We start from the raw sequence: 21,479 nt of genomic DNA, 5'->3' as shown, positions 1-21,479 counted from the left end.
GGGGAGGGAGACAGAAAAACACTAGCTAAATATCAAGGTGAATAAGACTGTTAACCAGAGCTTTTCCAGTCATAATGGATACCTTTGGAATCCATCCTGTTTGAAACCATTACTTAGGTACAGAGTTAAGTCCAGGGAAACTTGGCTTGTACATAATTTGAGCTCGAAAAGTGTTAGAGGACAGCGTGTATTGTCTGTGTGTACGTAGACATAACAAAGTTATTTCCATGCACAGTCCTGGCAGAAGGCCCGTGGTAACTGCTCTCAAGCCTGGTTACAATTATTTCACTATAGGGAGTAATCCAGGACAGTACATCCCTTTTCTACCATGTGGCCTCAACTTGAAAATGCATGCTGCTTTTACCACACAACGTTTCTTTTCAGCTCTCCTGCCTGATTACCTTGTAATTCTTCTCACCCTCCTCCTGCTGTGCAAACCCAGTCTTTCATGCCAGAAATCAGAGCTACATTCAAAGGCCAAACAAACTACATTACAACACACAAGAAACTGTGCAAACAAGGGTGGGTGTGATCCCTGTTTTGCTTTACCGTGTGATAGCACAAAGTCGGGTGCACATGTTTGTATTCGCTGCTGGTGGACATTACTTTCTACATTCTAACTGAAGTAAGTAAAGCTCCCCTCACAGGAAAGGATTTGTTGTAGGCTCTCTGAAATTTGCCCACCATAACCAAACACTTTATTTGTATTCTGCACCTACTGCAACTCTTGAACAGCTGAATTGTGGCCCTTGGGAAAAATTCTCGACAGAATATGTTATACTGAAGTGTGTTTTTAATGAAAATAGCATCAAGAAAGAAGAAAAGATAGGTTTTACAAGGTGCAGGATTAAGAGGCTGACTCTGGTATTGAGATAAGTTTGTGGCTATGAAGTCTTTTATATGATTTCCCTTGAGTGTGCTCTGATCTACAAGTTTGAAGTCCTCTCCATCCCCATGAGTTACTTAAATTCAGAGCTAGTTTACGGAAATCCCAGATGTTCCCTCCACTCTCCCAGGTTTTGATTTCTTATAATAACTGTATCACAAGTATTTGGGGGGAGTGGAATTTTGCAATAAATCTTTCCTGAACTGGAAGTATATATCAACAACACAGATGATAATGAACATTGGAGCAAAGTCATGCAGTGGTGATCAGAACTGCAGAAGATTGATAGAGGTGGGCTTTTCAGGGTTACAAGAAATTCAGATAATTCACATCATTAATTTCTACTTATTTATTGTTTATTTTGGTTTCAGTACTAGAGCTTGAACTCTGGGCCTTCCACATGTACTTGGCTTTTTGGCTCTACCAATTGAGCCACATTTCTATCTCAAGTTTTTGTTTGTTGTTTTTTCCCCTGGTTAATGGGAGTTAAGAGTCTCACAGACTTTTCTGCCTCATATGGCTATGAACCAGGGTCTTCAGATCTCAGCATCCTAGGTACCCAATATTACAGGTGTGAGCCACTAGCACCAAGTAAGTTTAATTTCTTGAGAAAATAATTTTGAGGACTAAAAACAAAGACAACTCCCCCCCAGAAAAAACCCTCAATAGCCTGTGATGTGAATCGTGGTTTGATTCAACACAAATGTTTTATGCTTAGACATTTTAATGTCTGCCCTCTTTCCATTAGGATAAAGCATACAGAGACCTCCTTTTGAAGTCCAGTGAGAAAATGCCACCAAGTCTTTATTTTACCTTAGTTAGGCAGCAAAAAGAAAAAATCACTAACAAATAGCAACAAAGGGTCTGAAAAGCAAAAATAATTTATATATACTAAACTGAGAAAGTCTCCTCACATCTCAGTGTTCCTATGGAGAAAATAAATGTACAGCAGAAAGATTTGTCAAGTATTGGCTGTGAAATGAGTTTGATAAAAAATTTCTACATATAAGAAAGGCTTGGAAAAAATTATATTAAGTGAAGTAAGCCAGGCCCAAAGAAACATAGGTCCCATGGTTTCCCTTATTTGCAATATCTAGTATAGGTATGAGTCAAGCAGAAAAAGTCAGATAATGTGATGTTAGGAAAACAAAACCTCAAATATGTATTTTAATGTTTTTGTTTCTTTCATGCATGTGTTTCTAATGCATTTATAAGATTATTTCTTTGTTGCTTTGTATGTCCCTCCCCCACAGTGTAACCCCTGCTTTCACTATATTTGATGTCAGTATAACATGTGGAGGAGACGGGGACAAACAAGTCGTTTAAGGATTCAGGTGGACCTGTTGCAACAATGAGAAGTACAAAATGTCATGTCAAAACCAGCTTTACAATGTCGGGGGGGGGGGGGTGTATGATTGGATGGGAGGGAGGGGGGAGGCTGGGAAGGGAGGTGAAGGGTAAACAAAGGAGGAGGATGCAATGCTTGGTAAGAAATGTATGCATTATCCTGCCCATGTAATTGTAACCCCTCTGTACAGTATGTTCTCAAATAAAATAAAATAAAATTTAAAAAAAAAAAAAAAAAAAAGAAAGGGTTCCAAGGTATGAGAGGAACAGAGTTCCCTTGAATTATCAAAGCTAGCCGTTTCTACATTCAATCAAGTCTTGAACCCTCTAACCGTCCCGCAGATGATTACATTGCCTGTTGTAAATAATTTGTATCTGCTAGTGCGCATTTCTTTGCCTAACGAGATTACGAAATCCTTTGGCACCAAGAGACTTTTTAAACAAATACTTTAATTATGCTCTACATAATTTATGTAGTATATACCATTCTACCTTAAGTTTTTCTAGTGTTCAACAATGTTTCTTATATATGTGCATATAAATATCTTAAGTTACAATCCTATTCCCTAGAACTTTAGGTCTCATCTGGATGATAGATATGAAAATACCTATAGTAGCCGGGCGCTGTGTTTTATGCCTATAATCCCAGCTACACAGGAGGCTGAGAACTGAGGATCACAGTTCAAAGCCAGATTGAGCAGGATAGTCCATGAGACTCTTATCTCCAAAGAACCACCAGAAAACCGGAAGTGGCACTGTGGCTTAAGTGGTAGAGTGCTAGCCTTTAGCTGATGAGCTGAGGGACATCAACCAGGCCCTGAGTTCAAGTCCCATAACTGACAAAAAGGAAAAAGGAAAGAAAAAAAAGAAAGGGAAAGGGAATGAAAGGAAAGGAAAAGAATTGAAAGGAAAGGAAAAGAAAGGAAAGGGAAGGAAGGAAGAAAGAAGGAAAGAAAGAGAAGAAAAAGAGAAAATACATATAGTACCATAAGATTATGTAAATAATGTAGAATTATATTCTTTATGTTCTACATGTTTTATGTGTCCGTAAAACATAAATCAGTGGTAATAAAACAATGGTACTAAGCGAAATATAGATGAACTTTGTATGGAAATGTGTTTTGTGGGGTGTATATGTGTGTGGGTGTGCATTTGTGTATAAGGTATGAAGAGCAGCTAAAAATTCATATTACCAACCTTATTTTTAGAATATAGCAAGAATAATAGCTGTTGCCTTAGTTCATTTATTTTCTGAATTGTAATCTCGAATTATTTCTGGGTTTTTCATTGTAAGATGAATTCCTATAGCTGAAATTTGAGGCAAAGACTTTTGAGCTATTTAGTGGAATGTTCTTTCTACCTTCGATGTCATCAATAATCTCAGGAGTTTCTGCCTGACTCAGTCCCTTTGACTTATCATATCCTCTATAGAGTACTGTGTTTTAGTTGCTGAACATACACTCTCCAATTGTTCAGAAAGATCCTTTGCAATTCAAGGGGAAAAAAAGCTATCTTTGATGAACTTCAATTTTGAATTTCTTGAGTTAATGCTGATGTTTAAACATAGAAAATGCTCCACAAAAATATGGCTTTTCTAATGAACAGAAGAGAAATAAAAATATATCAAACAAAAGCATATCATCCACTCAATTAAAAAATGGATGTTTGTATAAAATATCTATTCAAGAACCATAGACTAATAACAACTGCAAGTATAACTGTATTTATCTTTCTTTCTTAGACCCATCAAAATATGCTTTAGTTACACTTATTCTCAACTCTCCTTCAGATACATACATTCAAGTTATAATTTACTATTAAATATTTTGTATATCTGTAAAAAGTATACAAATAACATTACATACTCCTTTACCTCATGCAGCTTGCTTTTTCAAAATTCAACAATCTTTTTTATTTAATACGTTTTTTTTTTTTTAAATTTCTCTTCTGTTCACTTGAAATGTCTTATGAGTCCATGAGGGTTTCAGTTGGGTTCAAGAAATTTAAAACAACAAAAGCTTCCCACTTCTAAGAAGGATGAAATAGTTCATCATAATCCATGACTTTTATTGAAATCAAACTAAAGGAAATGAATTTTAGAGGAGGACCATACCAATATGTATGGTATCTGAACTAAGATAACAAAATGAAAGTTCTTGTAAGGTGTTGTCTACTAGCGTGGGTGGGGTGGTCTGGACGTTTATGGTGAAACTCCTTAGAACATTTCACCTACAGGAAAAAAATGAAGGACAGAAAAGTAAAAACAGGTCTTGAGCGAAGGGTACTAGTGAGAGGTAAGAGAGATGGAAAGTGAAAAGGGTGAGGAAGAGTATGATCAAAAGTCTTTATGAGCCTCTGTGAAATGGAACAGTGAAGCTTGTGGAGATGTATTTGTGAAGGTGGAGAGAAAATGAAAGCGAATTACAGGCTGGATGAGTGCAGTCAAGGGGCGTGGTACACATTGTATGGACATGTCAAAATGAAACCCTCTGTACAACTTGTTGGTGGTAAAAAAAAATGTGAGAAAAACATTTAAAAGAAAAAAACATGACTTTTCTTTACTAATATGTGCAAATTCAGGTCAGGAAGATTTCCAACGGTGTATTATTTGTAAACCCAAACCCTCTACTTTTACGAATGCCAGCTGCTTCAGCGTTACAAACCATTTCATGTGAAAGCTGACAGGCTACGGAGCGTCTTCTCCCCTTCTGCCTTCACCTTCTTTCCTAAAGATCTAGAGGACTATGGGTATAATACTAGGCTGTCAGTACAAACACTGTACCAATGTGACTTTGTATACTCCAGGTCTGTTTACCCCAAATTAGTATAGTTGTCTTTCCTTTCTTATTCCTGTAAGAAACTTGCTTCCTAGTACACTCATTTTATTTGAAGTGGGTGAGTTTCATTATTTAGAGTGACATCATTTGAAGTCACTTATGGCCAACACAGCAATCACGTCCCTTGTAATCATCAGTACATGCTCCTTATTGACTTAATTAAACTACCATGAAGTTATATAAACCTAAATTTAATTGCTTAAAATTAAAATTTGGAAAAAAAAACCACTAGAGCAACTAATATATGCTGAGGTTACTCCAATGAAAATGTGTTTCATCCCAGCTCTCTTTTAAGATGACAGTTACTTTCTTGAAACTGTTTTGAAACTGTTTATGATTATAAGGGAACAGAGGAAAATGGATTAATTTAGTAGAGAAACGATACATAATCAACCTGTTAGTGAGCTACAGAACTTAAGCCACCCCCCCCCCCTCCCCGTCCCCCCCCCACCGCCCCGGCTGCTGTGCAAAAAGTGGCAGATAAAGGGCTGAATGGTATAGGAAGGAACTGAGACTCATTTCCATCTTGGGGACAAGGAAAAAAAAATAGTCATCCTTTCATATCTATGAAGGAAGGTTCCAAGACCCTGTACAAATGCCAAAGCTCACGGATGCTCAAGACATGCCATGCTATAAAGACATACAAAATATTCCACGTAGCCTCGTGTGTTGGGGCTAGGTTGCTAGCGGATAAATGAGTTCGGGGGAAGCAATTGTAACCTCATCCATGGCTTAATCCCTTGATGGATTTACACTATGATCTCATTACTGTGAGAGAGTAGACATCGTAAAGGAAGGGACTAGTTGGAGAAATACAGTCCTGGGGAGGAGGTCTTTGCATCTGTCTTGCTGTGGCCCCTTCCTCTAGTCCTGCTTTCTGTTACCTGTCTGTCATGAGGTGAACAGCTCTCCATTGCCACAATATCCTGACCTAGTGATTTGTCGCTCAAGCAACACACTCTGAGTGACCATGGACTAAACTTTCTAAAACTATGGGCCCAAAGAAATATTTTCTCCCTTAAGTTGAATCTCTCAGGTATTTGGTCACAGCTATGCAAAAGTAACTAGTTCCAGTTCCTTCTACACACACATACACCACCACCACCAGCACCACCAGCACCACCAGCACCACCAAAACCTTATGCATCCTTTAAGCCACCTCTAGATGTATTACAATACTTAATATAAATGGTATGTCTGTCAGTACTGCTATTCTGCATTTTTAGAGAACTACAGAAGAAAGTGTGTATATATTTGGTACACTTGAAATTGCTCTCTCAATATTTTCAACCGTGGCTGGTCAAAGTGAAGACTGTAGGGCCCATGAATACAAAGGGGGACTATACTTTCACTAAAGAACCTGGGGGGCATATTACAGCGGCAGTTGCTGCAGTGTTGGCTCTTATAGATCCAGCAGGAAAAGGATGTCATAGAAGTTCTGTGAGCTGTCACATGATCAGTTGTTCAATCTGGTCATTCTGAGCTTATCTGACTCTGTTTTGCATTTGTTTGCTTTGCCCTTCGTGTCCTGAGCAGGATTAGGAATGTCAGAGAGAACACTGGTAAAAACAGCATCCATAATACAACTTTTCCAATTGACGCAGCAAAAGTCTGCTGCAGGCCAGCACTTGGGAGTGTAAGAAAGCAGGCTGAGGTGGGGGAGGGATTTGGTATGTTTCCCTGATGTCAGCACAACTGAGTTCTACAACCTGGTCCATTCAGAGAAAAACACATTTCTCCTCACAGTGCAGGAATAGCTGGACCATGCAGTTTAATAGGGACTAGCTGGTTCTGCGTGCTGTTGTCTGACCTGAGGCTCAGTCTGTGTAGTTACTCAGTAAACCCTGATGCGGGCAGCCATGCTTGTCCTCAACCCTCATGTTGTCTGCTGAAGCTTTCTCTCCACTCTCTTTCCACAGGAGTACCTTATAGATCGGAGTGTTCAGCTTCTGGTCCCGTGAAGGCTAAATGTCCAAATATCAAGGTTCAAGTATTATTGAGAAGAAACAGAAGTGAAGATTGCAAGGCGTGGAATTGGGTAAATAGGCCAGGCTTAGCAAACTGCAACCTTCGTACACTGTGATTTCAGGTCCTCTCTACAATTTTTTAGTTTTAGATAATTTCCCCTCAAGCCACAGCTTATTTGACTGCTGGTTTAATATCAATGCCTGACCGACTTCTTTAATACACAGACCCTTTTCCTGTAATTTTCAGCTTCACTTGCAGGCAGATTGGCCTGTAGGTCAAACCAGTGGTGTTACAAAGACAGGAGTATTTGTCTGCATTCTATTGGATTGTTGACTATTTTAGACCTCTGATTAAATTTCATTGCTAAAATGCTAAAAGATAGTAGATTTTCCAGGAACATAACCCGTATTTGGGGAATACAAGTTCACTTCTACCCATCAAAGTTTGAGCCAAAATAAATCTTTTCTTTGAAAATGCTCAACACACAAAAGAAAAGAAAATTGTCACAATCTTCCGATGGGTTACCCAGCTCCACCATTGAATGACTTTCTGGAAACTTAATAGAAGGATTTTTATTTCAGCATCTAGAGTGTGTAGAAGAACTATTATTGAAAATAGGTGTCAGTTAGGATATAGTACATGCATGGTCACAGAGAAAACCTTGTGTACACTAATATAGGCTAATAAAAATGGAGGAAATGCTAAATGATCACAGTCTTTATGGTGAAGACAAGGTGGTGGAGGAATTCTTGATTCTTATTTTCCTTTCTTCTTATTTCATGGGAAGGAAAATATTCCAGAACAACCACGTAGAATGTCAGAAAGAAAATAGGCTTTTCCAAAAATTCTATTTAGAGTCCACCAAATTAAAAACACAGACACTTAAACTGAGATTTCAGCTGCCAGAACACTCCAGCGAAAAGTTGTAAAGTGAGAATTTCATAGGGTGCCAGATTCTTGCTAAACCCAAACTTTTAACACCTTAACAGATATAGTATGTTTTAAATGATTGCATATTGAATCTTGTCAAAGAGCAAGAAATCCAAATGTGCATGGGGCCTTGGATCTCTCCCAATGATGAGGCTTCGTCAGGAGGCCACACAAAGATACGATACAACATCTGGAGCCTATGTTCTGTTCCTTGTTCTAGTTCAAACCCTTGGTGACTTAGCAATGTGCCATATCCACATTGTATCAAGGCCTGAACGCAGGCTCTTTATCAAGATCTATAGAAGCAACTATACATGTTGAGAAGCCACTGTATGCTGGGAATGAATACACAAGATTCTTCCTGTAATACCTTAGCTTAATCATTACCCTATATTCCTTCCTTGCTCTATTTCATGGTGCAATTAGATGAATGAACTTTCCCACACCTTCCTAGTGAGGTCTGTAGGATTTTTTTTTTTTTTTATGAAAAATGTTGAGGTCATTACTCTAGTCCTTTTTTCCTGCTATGATCTTGCAGAGAGAGCCTCAGAGAACAGGCTTTCCAATCGTCTTCTATAAACCATGGGCCAGATGTGTTTGGAACTCAAAATACTTCTCAGAGATGATGTTTATAACATGTATTACACCAGGCCTTCAGTGGGGTCTGAGTCAGCACCTCATAATTATAGACATGAGGATTTCTGAAGTGGAAATAGGAATTTTCAGAATAAATTGAGTAAGTAAAGGATGAAAATCGCCTCAAATTAGTGCAAGACAGATTTGCCATCCAATGTTACATTTGAAAAACAGTGTATAATTTTCTGGGTATTTTGAGTTTTGAAATTGAGGAGAAGAGAATTTAGATCTGTATTACGTTTTCAAATGGCAATGGCAAATGAGCCCATTTATTTTAGAAAGAGAGAAAATGAAAAAAGCCTTACCATGATATTATCTGTAAGATCTTCAAAAAGAAAGAAGAAAAAAAACTATTCCCCTCTGGACAAGAATTCCCCTTGAGCTGGGGCTGATCATGAGTTTCTTGAGAGCACATATGACTTGGGAGGTGAGTTAGTAGACTCCTTGGATTAATGAATGTCATGAGTAAATCTCTTTGGCATTACAACAACTAGATCACCAGACATTATAGACAGACCTGGAGTGGAAGATGAACAGATCTCTTGGACACAGAAACAGGCTTGGAGAGAAGTGAGTTACCCTTGTTTCTAGACGCCTGCCACATGACCTTGACAATATTTTGTCCTCTAGAGTTGCTTTGTGACCGTGCTGTTGTAATGGAATCTGAGCAGCCTCACAATACTATATAAAAAGTGACCAGAAATGGGCTGACCTAATGTTTTGGAGACTCACAGGAACGTTCCTAGACTAGAATAAAAAAAATCTCAAGACATGACTGTTGCAGCCAACTGGCATGTTCACGCTATGACTCCATAATAAGATAATTATACAGCCTGATTTTTTTTAGGTATATAAAAACCAAAGGCTTATCTTTTTAATGTAGAGAATTTATCTGTTTGTGCTTTTGAGACAGAGTCTCATGATATGTGTGGCTCAAGATGTCCTAGAACTCAAGATACCCTTGTCTTTACATCCCAAGTTCTGATTACAGACATGTACTCAGTTTGATGCGTTAGAGGTGACATTGGGAAGTCTAGCTTCTGGGGCCTTTATGCTAGGAACTATATACAGGAAAAGGGGCAAGGAGGAGTTCGGGAGTTGTCACCCGTGAAGATATAAAGAAATCAAGGCTTACTTGGCTTCCAAGGCCAGCGCGATGATGCCAGCAGCCATAGGTGCTGAGGCAGATGTCCCGGTGTGGTTGTCTGTGCATCGTTGCCTTAGGTCTGTCGTGATCTACAATACAGAAATGAAAAACTTAGACTGGGGAAGTCAACGTCGAGCAAAGGCAAGTAGAAAGAGAATGCATTCCCAAGTGTGAATGCAGAGCTGTTAAAGATTCATGTTAAATTCTATATTCCCATTATTCTGTGATCCTATCACGTTGAGAAAGTCACCTGTGTACATCAACTTCAATAAAGTAAAGCTTAAAAACTGGACTCGACTTATGTTAAAATCAGAAACAAGACTAGAGAGAGCCTACGGAGAGAAACATCAAGGGTAGGAAGTATTTCCTTGAATGATTGTACTCTAGGCTCTGAACTCTAGTACTAGCCCAGATTCAAATGAGACTTAGCCCATTGATCCCACACTTCAAAACAGTAAACATGTCAAACCAACAGCTAGAATGGAACATTGTCAGCATGAAGGATAAACACTAATCACTACCCTCCCTGAACTGTTACAATGACATTGCAAGTGTAAAAGTCCAAAGGAAGCTCTGTCTCAGTCAGCTGATTTGAATCTTTCCAGAGTTCAGAGAAATGCAGCATGGATGATACAAGTTTTCTCTAAGCTTTTACACAGATGGGAAAAGCAAAGCAGAATCCGTTTGCATCCATTACATTTCATACACAATCACAGTATACATGTCTACTGGCACATTATTGCAATCAGATCATTTTCTTGGCTCAAATCCAGTTCACTTTTAGTTATGGCTGAAGAAAACATTACCTTTCAGCAAGGGCAATGACTCTCAATGTTTGTTTCATTATTGTCTCACTAAAAAAGAAGATTAATTTTAAATTTGCTTTCACACAAGAAATCAAATATTACTCAATACAATTTCCAATTCATTGTAATATCTATAAAATCTTTTTAAAAAATCTTCCACGCTGGACAAGAATCACCGTTTGGCTGGGTGTGATCATGTGTTCTTTGAAAATGCACCTGATGAGTGAGATGTGAATGGACTCTTTAGAGCTATGAATGGCATTAGAAAATCTCTGGCATTAAGACAGCCATATCACTACACACTGCAGAGAAGAAAGGAGGAGTAAAAGGTCAGCAGAAAAGTAAATGGGATGGAGGCATTGGAAAAGCAAGCCTTGGTGGTTTAAAGTGCTTTCTTCAAAAGGCATAGAAAGATGAGCTGGATTTGGTTTGTGAAAGCTGTTACATACGTTCCTCTATGTCACATGAAGATATTTCAGTAGACCCTTGTATAGTCCATTATACATAGTTCCAACATGTTGGCCTATTTCATTTTACACTGTTCTTATTGTCTTTTCTCTGTTGTATTTGACACCTCTAACACTACCAGACTATCTGTACTAAGTGGATCTACTTGCTGACAGATAGAAAGACTAAGATTGAACAAAAAGATATAAATGCCAAGCTGGGGTGCTGGTGGCTCATGCCTTTAATCCTAGCTATTCAGCAGGCTGAGATATGAGGAGTGAGTTTAAATCCAGCCTGGGCAGGAAAGTCCAGGAGACTTATCTCCAAATAGCTACCAGAATACCAGAAGTGGAGCTGTGGCTCAAAGTGATAGAGTTCTAGCTTTGTGCAAAAGAGCTCAGGGACATTGGCCAGGCCTCAAGATCAAGTTCCATGATCAAAAAAATAAGAAGAAAGAAAGGAAGAAAGAAAGAAAGAAAGAAAGAAAGAAAGAAAGAAAGAAAGAAAGAAAGAAAGAAAGAAGGAAGGAAGGAAGGAAGGAAGGAAGGAAGGAAGGAAGGAAGGAAGGAAGGAAGGAAGGAAGGGAGGGAGGGAGGGAGGGAGGGAGGGAGGGAGGGAGGGAGGGAGGGAAAGAAGGAAGGAAGGAAGGAAGGGAGGGAGGGAGGGAAGGAGGGAGGGAGGGAGAGAGGGAGAGAGGGAGGAAGGAAGGAAGGAAGAAGTATAGATGCCAGGTGCCAGTAGCTCACGTTTACCTTGAGCAAAAACAAAAGCTCAGGGACAGTTTTACTCAGGCCAAGTTCAAGCCCCAGGACAAGCACAATATAGATGATAGGTAGGTGGGTTGGTAAGTAGACAGACAGACAGACAGACAGACAGACAGATATTATGGTAGTATGGGGGAATACAGCCATATCTATTTTTGTTTAGAAACTTTCTGGACTTACCATTGTTGATAATAAAAAAGCAATCTTTTAATGGGCTTAAAAATCATATAACAAAAATTTACTTCTAGCATTTCATGTATCGAATACAACATTGTTAACTATATGCATTCCACTACTCCCTTTTCATATTAAACAATGAAAACCAACAATGTTATAACTTTTCATTGTCTCTCCCTGCCTCCTGGGAACCACTGATATCTTTTTTCTATGTATTTGATTCCTCATAAAGTGGAATCATATGGTATTTGTCTTTCACATAGTGTCACGTCTTCAAAGTTAAACCACATTGTAGCCTGTGGAAGGCTTTCCTTTCTTTTCTTCATTTTTTTCTTTTGTGCTGGTTCAAGGCCTAGGCATTATCTTTTGTTCAAGGCTAGCACTCTACCACTTGGGCCACAGGGCCACTTCCAGCTTTTTCTCAGTAGTTTATTGGAGAGAAGAGTCTCATGGACATTCCTCCCTAGGCTGGCTTTGAACTTTGCTCCTCATGTCTCAGTCCACTGAGTAGCTGGGATTGCATGTGTGAGCCACCAGCCTGTGTGGCTGATTTCCTTTTTTTTTTTTTTTTTAAATCCATTCATCTGTTGATGGAAGGGATTATCTCACAACTTATCTGTTGTGAGTAGTGCTACTCATGTACAAAAATGCCTCGGAAATTGTAGTTTCAATTCTTTGGAGTCTGTAAATAGAAGTGAAATTACTGTGTTTTTCAAAAAGCATTCTACTACATTTGAAATCATGGGTGAATTCTCATCTTTAATTTGAAAGTGCTGATCTCTAAGTTGGTGCTGGAACACCTCAGAAACAGCTTTTTTTCTGGGTTGTTTAAAGATGGCCTTGCCTGCATTCTTCTCATTTTACCTCACCCCATGGTCACATTCCTTTGTCCAAGTTTTTTATTATAGTATTTTTTTTTCAATGACTTGTGGCTGGCTTCACGATTTTTAACTTGGCTCATATTGCTTATTCTTCAGCTGCACCAGACACAGAAACAGATCCAGAATAAATAGTCCAAGTGTGTGCAGCATTTTTGAGTATCATAAATAACTACCTCCAGCCAAACACAAACAATGAAAATTTTATGATGTCGTGTTTGCAACAGGAATATGCCTTCTCCACATACAGCATTGGGTCGAAGAAAGAAAAAGAGCTGCTCAATGGTTTTACATATATACGCCAAGGAGGTGTTAAATGCTATTAATGTAGACGTCCAAGTCACCACCATGCTGTAATCTTTTCAACCAACTGGAATGAAGTGAAATTTGAGACTAGGGACTAAGGGAGAGAAAGGAGTAGTCCAGGAAGGTGATGGCAAGGGGGAAGGTTAGGAGGAATGGGGGAAAAGAAGCAAACACATCCTCACTCCCTTCACCTTTGCTTTAGTGGAAATTCCAGCTGGGTCATTTCACGAGGAAGTTCCTGCCACGGAAGGACCTATTTAGGTATAAATTACCAGAAAGATCTAAGGCACAATTTTTATCCTCAAGAGAAGCTACAGTACCAGAGGATGTTTTATGTCTGTCTTTACAAAGAAAAGCCAAAGACCACCAAGGAGTATGCGATCTTGAAGAATTACGTTTGAAAACTAGAACCACCTGGCCTAAGAGTATTAATCACAACACACACACACACACACACACACACACACACACACACACACACACACACCACACACACACACACACACACACACACACACACACACACACAGAGGAGAACAAGACAGTAAGACTGAAAGGACAATGTTCACCTTACAACACGGGGCAGAAAGTTTGCAGACTCTATGCAAAGCCAGAATGATGAAGTCCTATAGCATTAGACACTCTAAAGAAGATCTCAGAATTTGGTCTCAGTACTGATGGTATGTCATACACGGCCCAAATCCCTACCCTTCATTCTTCAAATGATGAATACAATTTTTCTCCTAAGAACTCAGATTGCTCAGGGAAATATCATTTGTGTCCATAAGAGGGAAGGAAACTAGACAGGACACTGGACTCTGAGCCAGATCAGACATATCCCAGCAAAATTTCAGCATCTCTCAGAATCAGTAGCTGATGAATTTTTGGACCCTATAAACTTTGGGGATGTCATCTTGAGTTGGTTTAAAAGTGGGAGGGGTAGGTATTGTTCAGGATTCCCCAGGCTCCTCTGAGAAGATCCATCATCTTTTCTCATCCTTATTTCCTAATATTATTCCTAATGTGCATTTCCTAATGTTCCTAATCTTATTTCCTAATGTTTCACATTTCATTCTATGAGATGATTCGAATTTTCGTTGTTCTCTAGGGAGCCAATTCTCTGGGGAATTTCAGTTCAGTTTGATTTTTGTTTTCAGTGACTGGCTTTTGCAGCAAACTATAGGTATAAGTTTCTCTCTACCTAATATCAAATAACTTCGTTTTATTATCATGATGCCAAAGTGACTCCTAGCTGTTAAAAGGGCAATGGAACAGATATTTTTAAAACATGAGGTGATTCTGCTGCTATCTGTTAGGTTGAATTTTGTATCTGCCATTGATTTGATTTTGGATCTGAAATGTGCCAAGCTAGCTGTTTCAGGTACAGAAACAAAACTTAAATGTGTCTGTAAATAAGATAGATATATTAAACCTAGTAATATTAAAGGGATAAGGATCAACGAACGCTCTTTGTATCCACGTAAGTCATCACAGCTGGTAGAGAATTCAATGACAGATGACAAGTTAGTACAAGATCCAGCGTCCACATTGGTAAGAGAACATGAGGTGTGTAGATGTAAAACCTTGCCGACAAACAAGCAATCACTAAATCAGGATCCTACCGTGTGCTGTTTTCGCTTCTCTATGTTCAGCTTCACCCTCCTCACCTTGACCTGGACTCCCACTTGGAATTTAACTCTTTTGTTCATTCACTGGCCCTCTACCATCTCAACTTGGCCTGTAAACCCTCGGCTTGGTTGTAAGCACCCACAGAGGCCCAAGATTTACGGGTTAATTTGAATTGCCCAAATCAAGCACACCTATAACACCTTTGGTCTTAGACCTTCAACTCTCCCACGCAATAAGGCAACCATTCCGGGGCACTTCTTTTTTTGACTAAATGAATAAAGTACGAAGAAACTTATAATTCATCTAGAAAAGTTACTTGCACATATTGATACAACCTAGAAGTTAAACTATAAACATTATTCATTCTCAGCTGTACTATTGCTACCTTCCTGCTTCCTACCCCTCCCCCCCATGAAAATGACCACTGTAATAAACTGGTGGCAAGAAAGGAAATTTGCAAGAAAGATATGTACAAGACAAAGGATGTTTGAAAGAAGCCAAGGACAGAGAGCAACAAAAAGGGTATGTTGAGAAGATACTGAATCCTGGATTAGGAGCAGAAGGAAAAGCTGACTGTAAATACTGTCATCCATGAAAACACAGGCAACATGGTACATCCAGAAAGGATGGCAGAAGTGACCTGTGGCCATGACCAAGTGGACCTGTGTGGCCTGTGTGTATCACACAGTTCTACTGCCTGACACATCTAAAAATGGAGAAATTCTCAGGAACAATGTTTCCTTTCCACCTTTTCACAGTCTCAAGAGAATGCAGACAATCTTCTGAACATAATTAATATCCAAGCTTGCTGCTCTGCTACTCATGAAAAGTACTGGCAGTTGCTAAATCAAAAGGGGAAGCGGGGATGATACAGGACGATCTTGTACAAAGGATGACTGCATTTGAAAAATGAATGAGGTGGAGGGGGAGTGGGTGGAGAGAGGGCAGGAGGTTTGTGTATAGCAAATGCCACCTCTGCTGAGCAATAAGATAATTTCTCAACTTGAAATTGGCTGTTGGGGTTGACCCTGAGATACGTCAGACAGTAGGTTTGCTCTGAGCACAAATAAATAAAGTGACATCAAGAGAGCAAGAGAATACATTCTCCAAATCTTGGCTCACAGTACACCTCCTAGGAGGACTAGGCCAGACCTTGTACCCTTATCACAAAGACAAATTACTAGTTACAGATTGAACCGGTCCCAAAAGGTAGAGATAATGTAGCGAGAACTTTATCTATAAAACACAACCTGGTAGAAATTTGGGGAGGTGGAAGCATTCTTTAATGGACAGTCAAGAAAGTTGTGCTTTTGGCTTTGTTATGTAGGATTCCTGTTAATTTTGGATGCTAAATCACTGACCTTTCACTAGTTTATCCAGAGACAGTAGACATGCACCTCCCCATGGTCCCGGGAAGCTTCTGTCCTTCCAAGTATCTGACAGGCATTGATGCATGAACATTTATTGAGCTCAAGCTCTGGGAAGGAACACAGCCTTCATCCTCAAGTAGTTTCCATCCTAGCACGGACGCCAGACAGTAAATAAGCAAATGTACACAGTCGTGTGAAGTTGCTCTAAGTATACAGAAAGGAACACTGAAGAGGAAAACAGAAAAGAGAGTGGTAGGGCGGACGGGATTGGTTTAAGGGAGCCTGATGAAGAAAATCACACAGAAGATATTTGAGAAGACATAAATTGGTTGCTATCTGTAGGAAGATGCATGAGAGCTCTCTGCAGAGGGCAGAGCTCTGATTGGAACAGTATGTACAAAGTGAGACCTTGCCGTGGAGGGGGTGTTCGCTTACACTGGGCTTTGGATTTTTTATGTTAGAAGTTGAGCTGATGACTTGTGGGCAGGAATGGTGGGTGGGGGAGCTGGGAGAGAGGAAGGGAAGCAGTGACACTGTTCAAAGAGAAATGTACTCAAGCCAGGTGCTGGTGGCTCACACCTATAATCCTAGCGACTCAGGAACCAGCTTGAGCAGAACAGTCCCCATGAGACTTTTATCTCCAATTAACCACCCCCAAACAAGAGGTGGAGTGGCTCAAAGTGGTGGAGTGCTAACCTTGTGCAAAAAGAGCTCAGGGACAGTGCACAGGCCTTGAGTTCAAGATCCATGGCTGACAAAGAAGAAGAGGAAGACAAAGATGAAAAAGAGGAAGAGGAAGAGGAAGAAGAAGAAGAAGAAGAAGAAGAAGAAGAAGAAGAAGAAGAAGAAGAAGAAGAAGAAGAAGAAGAAGAAGAAGAAGAAGAAGAGGAGGAGGAGGAGGAGGAGGAGGAGGAGGAGGAGGAGGAGGAGGAGGAGGAGGAGGAGGAGGAGGAGGAAGAGGAGGAGAGAAGGAGGAGGAGGAGGAGGAAGAGGGGGAGGGGGAGGAGGAGGGGAGGAGGAAGAGGAAGAACAAGAAAAAAGAAATGCACTCATTACCTAACTTACATAACCATAACCCCTCTGTACATCACCTTCATAACAAAAAATATATACATATATTTAAAAAATTAGGCAAGAAAGGAGTGACATTGTTCAAACAGAAGCATGTTCTTTATCTCACTTATGTAACTGTGGAGGAGGAGGAGGAGGAGGAGGAGGAGGAGGAGGAGGAGGAGGAGGAGGAGGAGGAGGAGGAGGAAGAGGAGGAGGAGAGAAGGAGGAGGAGGAGGAGGAAGAGGGGGAGGGGGGAGGAGGAGGGGAGGAGGAAGAGGAAGAACAAGAAAAAAGAAATGCACTCATTACCTAACTTACATAACCATAACCCCTCTGTACATCACCTTCATAACAAAAAAATATATACATATATTTAAAAAATTAGGCAAGAAAGGAGTGACATTGTTCAAACAGAAGCATGTTCTTTATCTCACTTATGTAACTGTAAAGGTGATATACAGATATATCACCTTTATAATAACAATAAAACATTTTTGAGAAAGAAACAAGTTTGGCTGAAGAAGTCACAACAAGGGGGTAAAGCCATGGAATTAAAAAAGAGAAGATGCCTTTTTTCAAAAACATAATGGACATTCCTTTATTCTAAACCAGTTGTAATCACTGAGAAGAACACAAAACGAGTAAGAAAAACATCCTTCTTTTATATAGTCCACACTAGATGTTCCTGTAAAGTATTGGGGTCATGAGGGCACTGTGATTAAAGATGGCGAGGGGTGTTTCCTGATGGATTGGAATCCAGACACTACTAATTGTAATTACTGGCAGGTGTGTGTGCATGTGTGTGTATGTGTATGTGTATATTTGTGTGTGTGTGCGTATGTGTGTGGTGTTTGTGGTTTAACCTTTCAAGCTTTGTTTCCCCCTCTTTTCAGGAAGCATCATGAGAAATGCTCAATATCCTTAGCCATAAAGAAAATGTATATAAAAACACCACCTCTTCCCAGTCAGAATGGTGATCATTACGGAAATAAGCAATAGCATATGCTAGTGAGGGAGTGGGGGGGGGGGGGAGGGAGGGAAGGTCATGTGACCAAACAAACATATAGTGAAGATACCTGAATGCACATGTTTACAGCAGCAAAATTCACAACAGCCAAATAAGGAATCAGCATAAGTGCTTATCAGCCATTGAATGGGTAAAGAAAAGGTGATTTATCTATGCAAGAGAGTGTCATTTGGTCACAAAGCAAAACAAAAATGGTGTCATTTGCAAGAAGGTGGATGAAACTAAAGATGATCATGTTAATTAAGTGAAGTAAGCTAGACAGAGCAAGTAAAATATTCCTTAAAATCAAACAACAGGAATGAAAACAGGTTCATTTTGTGAATAGTGGAAAGGCAAAAAGGGAAGGTATGGGCAGAGAGTGAAAGAAAATAAAACAAAGAAAGCTGTTGACATTGGCCCAATAAGAGAGAAGAGGGGACGAGAGAGGACTAATAGAGGAAATGAGTTTGACTGGGGACACTGTTCACATATTTAGACATATCACACTGAAACCCTGTTTTATACATAATAAATGCTAACAAAAAGAGGAAAAGATAAAAAGAAGTCATTGCTGGTGATTTCTACATCGCATAGAAAAGAACTTCTTTCCTTGATCATCTACATATTTTGGCTGCTTCATTTGTTAAATTAGCCCTTGAAGCCACTCTACCAAGTCTATAATGCACAAGGTAAATGGACAGCCACAGCTGTACTCATAGTAAAGACACGACACACAGAGGTGGAAACTGCTGTGTTTGGAAACCAGTGGCAAGGTTTTCCTTCATGTGAGCATGAAAATGTCCAGGACAAGTGAAATTTATTTACCAAAAATGCTTTCCCAGAAGCAGAGAGGAACCCTTTCTGCTCTCCTCAGATGCTCACTCACTGTCTCGGTTCAAAACACAAAGGTGCTCTAGAAATGAAGAATGACAACTGTGCTGTTTTTGCAGGGGCTGCAAACGACAAAAGGAAATGGATGGCTTGGGGAAGGGAGACACCAATACAAAGGAAGACACGGCCATTCCTGTAGCACTCAATCACAGATGCCACTAACAGGATGCGAGCATCACCCGGGACCACAGGCATCCCGGTTCAAAGCCTGGTAGAAGCAAGGTCCCAGGCACAACCCAGGCATATTCATCATCTTGACGTCTAGATGGAAAGGGGGTCAGCTGGACCGTAAAAGGCTGAGGCCGCTGCCAACTCCACTCATGTTCAAGCTGTTAACATGTTCACGATCAAAGGGCCTCTCTTTATGGTGTGAGTGGAAGTGATCACAGTCATTTAATAGATTGGGAAAAGGGTGTAACCAGTGCTTCTGTTAACAATGGCTGGAGAAAAGGACCTCTTACTTTCCCAGGAGGCTGAGGGCTCCTGCAACTCAGGTTAGAATGGAGACACCATTCATGGAACTGTGCCTGGGCCCTAGATATACACAGTGTCTTTATACAGCATGTTTCACTACTCTTGTGGAAATCTCTGAGGTTGGTGCAAGATGTTAGCTTCATTTTATAGATGCAGAATCCCGGACTCTCTAAGGGCCACCTAGGATTAGGTAGTCAGTCTGAAGCTAAAGAGGAAATAGCTTTCAAATTTCCTCTCTTACAGGGGTAACTTGGAAATTCAGATATAAAAAGAGAATTTCATGCCAGGAACTGGTGGCTCACGCCTGTAATCCTAGCTGTTCACAAAGTTGACTGAAGATTAGAGAGAGAGAGAGACAGAGAGACAGAGAGAGACAGAGAGAGAGAGAGACAGAGAGAGAGAGAGCAGATTCGATGGAGGAGAAAATGTAGAGATGAACATATCTGGAAGTTTGTCCTGGATTATAGATGTTTGTTTGGATTTTAGATCTATTTTCAGATTTTGGAATATTTACACAGACAGGATGAGATTAGAGAGGGATGAGAATTACGTTCAACCATAAAATTCATCCATGCTTCATATATTTCACTTTACACATTGACTAGAAGTTATATTTATACACTTTTTAGTCAATTTTATACATTTTTCAAGGTGTGGTATTTTGGTACAAGTCTTGTCAGTGCTCAAAAGGTTCTGAATGTTGGGACAATTTCAGTTTGGGGTTAGAATGCTCAGCCTTCGTTATCCAATCCTCTGTATCAGCCTCATTGGAAAAGCGAAATACCCGTCTGTCGGGGTGAACCATAGCTGTACAGTTCTGCCCGCTCTAAAGCAGCGGCTGGGGAAAGCTAAGAAGTATAAGGTCTAGCAGCTCAGCTGCACTTTAGAAAGATAAATTCTACCATTTACAAAACCATGACCAGGAAAAGATCAAAGATATTTGAAATGCAGAATGAGTAGCAAAATGCTGGGTATTCAAGTTCCCCTATGTGTAAAAGGCAAGTGCTTTGCTCTGTACTTTAAATTGACTTTCTCAATACCTGTGCAATACCTCCATGAACTACATATTGTGAAATTCCCATGCATCAGGAAGATGATGGTATTTTTTTCAAAGTTACCCAGCTAGTGAACAGCGCGAGAGTGTGAGAAACTCATGGAAGCTAGCCTAGAAACCTGTTAAACCTTTGTCTATTAGGCTAGTGAACAAGATGTGTGGGAAAACAGGAGACTCCATATAATTTTCTATTGTGCAGACTTGGGGCTGTGGTTTTAGAAAAACAATTTGTTACGAGTTTAGTTCAAGTTAAGTAAGGTCCATTGTTATCTGGGAAAGATTGGTTGCAGAGTTCTCATGAGTACCAAACGCTGAAGCTAGTCAAATGCTTAATAAAATTACAATGCTCTTGATGGCATGTAGCCTATGCACATACTTCCTTATACGGCAAGTCATCTCTTGACTGCTTATAATGCAGAGAACAATGCGAATGTTATACGCACAGTTGTAACCTCACAATATTTAGGGGATAATAGCAAGTCAAACCAGTCTTTTCCCACATAATTTCACATCTAGTGATATGGAACAGAGGGACAGATGTCTACTTTAAATGCAATTATGACTCTCCAACATCACATCAAATTAGCTGCACTTAAAAGTAAACCATGGAAACAGAAGTTAAAAGTCAATAACAGAAGCCTTGGGCTGCCAGTCATTCTAGTCTTTTCTCTATCACTGAGTTACAGTGTATATGTGGACCAGTCGTTTCTCTAAAATGAGACTGAAACTTTATCATGTCTAAGGTTACATTAGACACTGGAATGCAAAGACCCAGACAAATACATTCAACGTACCAGCAACAGAATGGTTCGGTCTACAGCGACTGTCTCGTCAGCTAGTCTGATATGCAATTTCCATGTGTTACTTCTACAC

General features: G+C 39.9%; 1 protein-coding gene across 3 annotated transcripts in view; it reads right to left on the bottom strand.

Moving 5' to 3' along the window:
* The window catches only part of Pcsk5 (proprotein convertase subtilisin/kexin type 5), a 293,974-nt gene that overhangs the window by 95,538 nt on the left and 176,957 nt on the right, over window positions 1–21,479 (bottom strand). For all 3 annotated transcript variants that reach the window (XM_042665577.1, XM_042665579.1, XM_042665578.1), the window contains one exon: window positions 9,740–9,840. In XM_042665577.1, coding sequence (XP_042521511.1) covers window positions 9,740–9,840 — 101 coding nt within the window. The remainder of the gene's footprint in view (window positions 1–9,739; window positions 9,841–21,479) is intronic.

This window comes from Dipodomys spectabilis, unplaced genomic scaffold (genome assembly GCF_019054845.1).
Source record: "Dipodomys spectabilis isolate Male_0828 unplaced genomic scaffold, ASM1905484v1 ptg000335l, whole genome shotgun sequence".
NCBI lineage: Eukaryota > Metazoa > Chordata > Mammalia > Rodentia > Heteromyidae > Dipodomys > Dipodomys spectabilis.
This window is presented reverse-complemented; position numbering and strand designations above follow the sequence as displayed.